At 38.5% G+C, this 6,975-nt stretch overlaps 1 protein-coding gene across 1 annotated transcript in view; it reads right to left on the minus strand.

Annotated features, from left to right (window-relative positions):
- The window catches only part of LOC107675488 (putative transcription factor Ovo-like 1), a 5,796-nt gene extending 1,869 nt beyond the window's left edge, over nucleotides 1–3,927 (minus strand). The window contains exons 1-3 of the mRNA XM_016469848.1: nucleotides 3,508–3,927; nucleotides 652–890; nucleotides 131–422 (exon numbers count right to left, since the gene is read on the minus strand). Coding sequence (XP_016325334.1) covers nucleotides 131–422; nucleotides 652–890; nucleotides 3,508–3,607 — 631 coding nt within the window. The 5' untranslated portion in view covers nucleotides 3,608–3,927. The remainder of the gene's footprint in view (nucleotides 1–130; nucleotides 423–651; nucleotides 891–3,507) is intronic.
- Nucleotides 3,928–6,975: the final 3,048 nt, after the last annotated feature.

Below are 6,975 nucleotides of genomic sequence, written 5' to 3' on the forward strand. Positions count from 1 at the left end.
TCTATCTATCTATCTATCTATCTATCTATATATATCTATATCTATATCTATATATATATATATATAAATATTTTTTTGACCAATTATTTGTGGCTACTTCTGCTTCATTGCGAACAAATGAAGCTCTTACCTGTGTGTGTGCGGACGTGCCTCTTGAGATCGAAGGTGTCGTTAAAGCCCTTTCCGCAAAAGTCACACAGGTGTCTCTTCTGCTCACTGTGACATTTCAGGTGTCTGTTTAGCATGCGCTGGAACTGGAAAACTTTTTGACACACCTGGCAAACATAAGTACCACCACTCAACCGCACTGAAGACGACTTAGCGGCAGGAGGGGAGCAAGATGTCGCTATAGAAGCAGGTGGACTTGTAGTTACACTAGAAACAATAGGTGGAACCTCTTTGGGAAGCTCACCTGTGGTGACCTGCAGTGAGATAACAAACAAAGAGGGAAATATAAAGAAGAAATTAGTGGTAGTGTAAACACTCAAACTAGTAAAGTGATACGAGTATAACCCACACACACAAGCAATTCGCAAATCAATTATGTTCAATGGTGGCACAATGGCTCTGCAGCTGAATATGAGCTTATTACCGCTGTAACTAGATCTTAGATCAACATAGTAAAAAGTAAACATTTTCCAGAAGCCTCACCTTTATTTTAGTGCGCACATATGTATTGTTGTGTGTGCTTCGGATGTGCTCAGTCTCTGTACTCTGTCCCAGAGCAGTGCATGATGGGAGCTCAGCGGCAGGAACCACTGCACCGGGGTCATTGGTGTACATCTGGTTGTACGTGTACATGCTGTGGTCCTTGCGAGTGGACAGGCACAGCGCCACCTCTGCTGGACTGGCTTCGGTCTCCTCTCGAAGCGCAATGGGAGACATGGAGACTGAAGGAAAAAGAAGACACGTTGGCGTCAAATTTTAGAAGTACAAACTGAGGTAGAGCAGAAAGCATCATTCATTGTGTCACCACAATATTTGCTTTGCTTATTTGGCCCGAGTATTGTTTAAAGACAAATGATGACAAGCGCAAGGTGTACAAATCTTTCCAGCATAAGATCTTGGCTTTGTGAACAAGTGTGGATTACATCCTACATAGCTGAAGATGAAGGATGTGATTGCTAGACAATCAGAAACTGGGTGTGTATGTGGCTCTCGAGGCTAAGGGGGACAGTTGTGCCTCTGGGCCAGGTGTGTGAGAATGCGAGTGTGAGTGGGTGGGTTGGCTGGTGCGCATGAGTGTGTGAGTGTATTGTGCCGGGCTGAAGTCAAACCACTCCTGTTACTGCTTTACCAGTCAGACCAGCTGAGCTAGAGGCACAGGCTCGAGCTCCCTTTATACAAACCTCCACACAACACAATACAACAGATGGATAATCTGCAAATGTTTGCCAGTAAACTATCATGTTCTTTCCTAAGAGGTTGTTCGATCATACCCTACACATCTACTGAAGAGATTATTAGGTCACTGGGAGAAAAAAAAAACATTGGTTGCATGGAGATAGATTTCAGATGGTCAAAAACACTAATACTAGTAGCCTGAACAATGAATCTGTTGATTCTGGTGTGGCACAATCGACTGGGTTGAAAATTATAATGCAAATATATGATGTGTGCAGTGGCTAATGGTAAAATGCAACAATCTATAGGCTATTTCATAACGACCATATAATAGAGTTACTTGGTTTCCTGTCATAAAGAAATCCAAATGTTTAGTAATTAGTAGTTTCATGCTGAAGAGACCTGAATGTCTGTATGATTTATAAATGTGACTGCTATATATATATTTTTTTTTTTATATAAATTCTACATATTATTATTATTATTTTATTTTTTAACATAATCTACCAGTAAAAACAGTACATAGCAGTGATATCCCCTTAGATATGAAAACCAAACAAATAATCATATTTGACCTTATTACCGACTATAATAAATCCTAAACTGTTTTATCAGTCATTCAAGCAAGTGTAGCCTAGATTTGTCACATGATTAGCCTACTATTATTTTAGTTTTTCAAGTTATTACATTTCTTGTTATGTTTCAAAGTCAATTTCACCCTTCTCTGACAATTTCTATGCGTCACATGGCAGGCGAAGTAGAATAAAACAATTGAAAAGAAGGAAACTAAAGTTAATGAATGGGTTAAAACAAGAGTCATAAAATGGATAGGCGACGTCGATAAATATATAACAATGCCTGTGCTCCGGGTTTGTTCAGCAGATATCGAAAAGTGAGGTGAAAGGTGTACTCGCTGTGTGTGTGTTTGCTAAGGGTGTAGCGGAAAAAGAAAGACAGCGCGGCGAAGCCCGTTATTTCCTTTACCGCTGTAAACATTAACCCAAAACCATATCACGGACGACACGGACCACGATGCGTTAAAACGGATGCTGCATTGATTAGAAAGAAAGAAAGAAAGAAAGATCAATTAGATTTTTTTCATGTCAGGATTGCTGTAGAGAAAATATCAGAATAAATCCATTAATCACATATTAGTAGCCTACCGTCTTTTAAGTAGGCTATTTAGCCTATACAAGTCAGTAAACGTTATGGCAACAAACGGAACAGGTACAACAACCTTCTGACATACCTGCATGAATCAATGGTAGGCTATAAATGTCTCTGTTTCAAGTTGGTTCAGTTTATGAATGGGCTGTTATGCAAATGGATTAAACTTTCACAAAAAACCGCAGGCTGACAAACACAAAAAAACATCTGAACGCATTATTTTAAAATGTCAAATTTCTACTAGGCTACACACATTTCTCAGAATATCTCATTACGCATGTAATATGATGATAAGTGTAGAGATTGAAGAAGGGGCTCATAATGAACGGTTGTGTCTATTCCGTTAGGTGATACGCAGTAATATGATTAGCCTACCTCCAAAAACTGTTAAAATTAAGCAATTATCAGTAACGCTCGTGTAATAAGAATAAATAAATATCACCCAATCAAAAAAGTTATTAGTGTTTTGTCTAATCTAGATGCAACTTTCAAGGGAAATTTTTCTCTTACTCTCGAGAAAAAAAAATCGGCTACACTTCACTGGCTAGTGCTTTAATTTCAGACGACTATATAGGTTTTGTGTATAGGCCACTACATGGCACCGTGTGTTGCAATGAGTTTCACGTTATAAGGAAGACAGCTGGGTCTGAAGGTCAACCAAAAGAGCAATAACGGCCCTTTTACACACAAACTCATGTTATAAGATCATGTTTAGTTAAATCACTCACAAAGAAATGGTCAAATTTAGGTAGGCCTAAGTTTTGTATGAACCTTTTAATTTAGTGTAGCCTATAAAAAAGGCTACGCGAAACACACTCACACCCACAAAGTTTTTAAAAATTGTAAAAACAAAATAGCCTACACAAAATCAGCTATTAAATTACGCAGGACTGTTCCTAACCCTGTTCCTGGGAATGAAGTCTTGTCTTGCCATTCGATGCATCCGTACCGTTATCCGGATTGTGAGCTAAAAGTGTTTACTTTGTATCTTCTCACCTGGAATATAAATGTCACCGCGTTCATGATCCGGTAGATTGCTCCAGCTTCTCTTGCCGAGTGAATTACCCGTTTTCTTCACTAGAAAAGCTCGTGGCATGGTCTATTCCCGAGGTCCTTCCCGCTATCTCTCAAAATTAAAACGGCAGGCTTTTTAACACCGACCTACTTTTGGAAAAACTGCACCACGATACAAATTAAGCGTAAAGTTCTTCTTGGATGGTGTCTTCAATTGCCTTATCCTCAACTTGGAAAAGCAAATCCGAGCTCTCCGCTCTATACGCACACCTCTTCACTCCAAACGTTGTGTACCTGTACAGGTTTCCGTGGAGTTTCCCACTACATCTACCCGCTTCTGCTTACACCTTCCGCTGTCTTCCGCTACACCGAGCTCACGAAGTCTTCCTCGGAAATTCACTCAGTCCTCCTCGGAAATTCACTCAGTCCTAGCTAGGTGTCTTTGTCAAGGCGGGAGGTGATGTTTGTGGCAGGTAAATAGTCCAAACTGCTCAACCGACGCACTACAAAGCGAATTTCAGCGGCTGATTAGAGCGCAGGTACACATTTCATGAGGAAACATGTAACAATGCGCATGCGTCTGAATATAACGGTGACAACAGACCCGACCCAGTCCGGCCTCTGCGTCTTACCTGTACAACCGGTTTTCTCTTTCTGTCTGCCCCCCCCCCTCCCCGGAACAATTCCGCTTCAAGGTGGCACCGAAGTGAATGTAGAGGTAGTAGTCTACGAGGCAGGATGTGTCCAAAAAACGAACTAAAAAGAAATCTTACACCGATTGTAGGCTATACAGTTAAAGTTGCCTATTATGTCATGTAAAAAAGCTCGAAAGACTGTAGTTTCTTCTTGGGGTTTTCTCTGACACCTTAAGAGCATTGGGCATTTCTATATGGTCGAAACAGCTCAAATGACAGAAGGTCATTTATTTGTTGTTTAGTGTTTAATTTAAACTCATATTGCGTATTGTTCATTAGACTAAGCATTACGCATGGGAACAGCCAGTGGTGTGATAATGATAAGGTTTCTTGTAACTGCCAAATGCAACTTGCACACTCTTTCTTAGTCCCTGAAAATAAAACTTTAACAATGTTACAATGAAACTTCTGAGACCTAATCCCTCCAGCATTTCAAACCTTATTTATAAAGGCAACTGATAATGACGGTTGAGCTAACAAAAACACCTCAAGTGTACACAAAACAGCAGCTCTTCATGATGCTAATTGAACAATTAGGAAAATACTCAGTGCTAACAGTTTCATGTTGGCGAAAGACCATATCTGCTGTTTTGTAGTTTCACTTAAGCCAAAATGGCTGCTAAAGTTGCAGTAAACATATTGTATACTTTCCAAAATGATCATGCTGTTCTTCGGCCTGCTTCCAAGATATGAAAACCAAATTTTACATGAATTCCTAACATGCTTATTTTTCTAGATGTAAATGACCTAGATAATGGGAGAAGAGAACAATATATAAATGGAAAACAGATTGAGGTAAAAAGAGCAAGCAGGTGGAAAGATGAAGAGATGATAGCACAAATGAGAAAGAGAAAGACTTTGAGTGAAAGAAGGAGTGAGTAGGTGTGCAGAATGACAGGTATGCTGTCTGGGCTGTTGGAGTGGTTGCGGCAGAACATTTGGCTTAAGGTTTTTTTTTTTTAAATCAGCCTCTCCATCCATCCCTCACTAAAACTTAATCTGAGAAATTATCACAATTTCAAACTTCTAGGGGTCTATAGTTGAAAATACATTCAGCGTTTCCAGTGAACAAGACTCATATCTGCAGGGCTTGCATTCTATAAGCAGTTATAAATCAGTTCAGCCACAAGACGGATGTCCCATGCACCTGATACTGTAACTTTACTGTTACAAACATTGATCTCAAAGATGGAGACGTTGGCTTTCATGCAAGTAGAGCTGGCAGGAGGGCAAGAGTCAGTACATTCAAGCTCAACCTGATAGACGGCCTACGACCATGTCTCTGACAATCACCCCATCCCTTCCCCCATTTCTCTTCTTCTCACCTTGCTCAGAGCCTGCTTTGCTTCATTCACTTCTAAGCCATAACAATGACTGGTAGTGACTTTTACTAAAGCTATGTTTTTGTTTTTTTTCCACAGCCAGGTGGAGTTGTGACCAGCATGCATTACTGCCACAGCATTTGTGTGACATGACTTTAGCGTGCGTCACAGCTGTTGACCAGAATCGATTTGCGGTCTGAAAAGATAGTTTGGAAAAACTCTTCTCACAGATCAACATTCTAGAGTGTATTAGTGAGGAATGTTGGTTGGTTACTATTGAAATATGGTAATAGTCATCACACACACATGCTCTCTCATTCTGTCTTTTTTGTTATGTCGGATGTGCGTTCCTGCTTGGCTTGTTACACCTGTGATTTCTGCTATGTTGAAACTTAAAGTTCACATGATTCACTTACTTGAACTTCCTGGAATGCTTTATTATTCTCATCACTATCTTTTTTCTTTATTATTAAGTGGCAATATTTGCCACGTGGAATTGTTTTGAGGCATTTTCTTTTACTTTATGAGGGCATCCCCCCCATCCATTAAACAAAATACAGTGTTCTGTCCATTTATGTCAAATACTTCTATTGAAACAATTGACTGAATTAATTTTCATTATGAGGATCAATATAGCAGCAGTTGCTAATGTGCAAAAATATAACAGCACAGTAAGGGCTCTGCTTGAATACATTTTAACATAACCGGTTGGTGTCTGTGTATATACTAAGTTCACAGATTCTACGTTTTTTTGTAGTGTTGTTTATATGTTCAGTGTTTTCAGAGCTTTAATGAAATGATTTTAATAAAAACAAAAAAAAAAACACTTCATGTTTGCTACACATTCAACAACATACACTTCTGAGGCAGCAAATACAAGCACCTGACAGCTACTGTAGATGAGCACAGTATCTACAGAGACATTTAAACCATGCTGAGCCCGTTTGACCTAGAATAGAATATCAGTGAAATACTCAAAAATAAAAAACAAAAAAGGAATTTTTGTCTCTGGTTCATTTCTGACCCTGATACATATTAATTTTTTTTATTAATTTCCCTTATAATTCCCCCTGAATTCTCATTTCATGCACACATTTATTTGTTAGGTTCACATGGCATATGTGATTGTAGGCTACATCTAATTTTACAAGTTACTGAAATTCATATCTAATTATTAAAAAAGTTTTAGACATGTTTAGAAGTGAAAATAGCAAACATTAATTAATACTATTAAGTAATTAGTACTTAACATTAATACTTAAAAACACAGAAACAGATGGTGCCAGAGAACTTGAACAAAAAGTTTATATTAAATACAATAAAAACAAAATGCTAAAAAAGTCTGTAGAAATGTAATGTTTTGATATGAATGAATTTTCTGTACTGATTTTTCGAAAAAAAAAAAAAAAAAAAAAAAACCCAAATAATCGGGG

Source organism: Sinocyclocheilus anshuiensis, unplaced genomic scaffold (genome assembly GCF_001515605.1).
Source record: "Sinocyclocheilus anshuiensis isolate Anshui unplaced genomic scaffold, SAMN03320099.WGS_v1.1 scaffold1968, whole genome shotgun sequence".
NCBI classification, from domain to species: Eukaryota; Metazoa; Chordata; class Actinopteri; order Cypriniformes; family Cyprinidae; genus Sinocyclocheilus; species Sinocyclocheilus anshuiensis.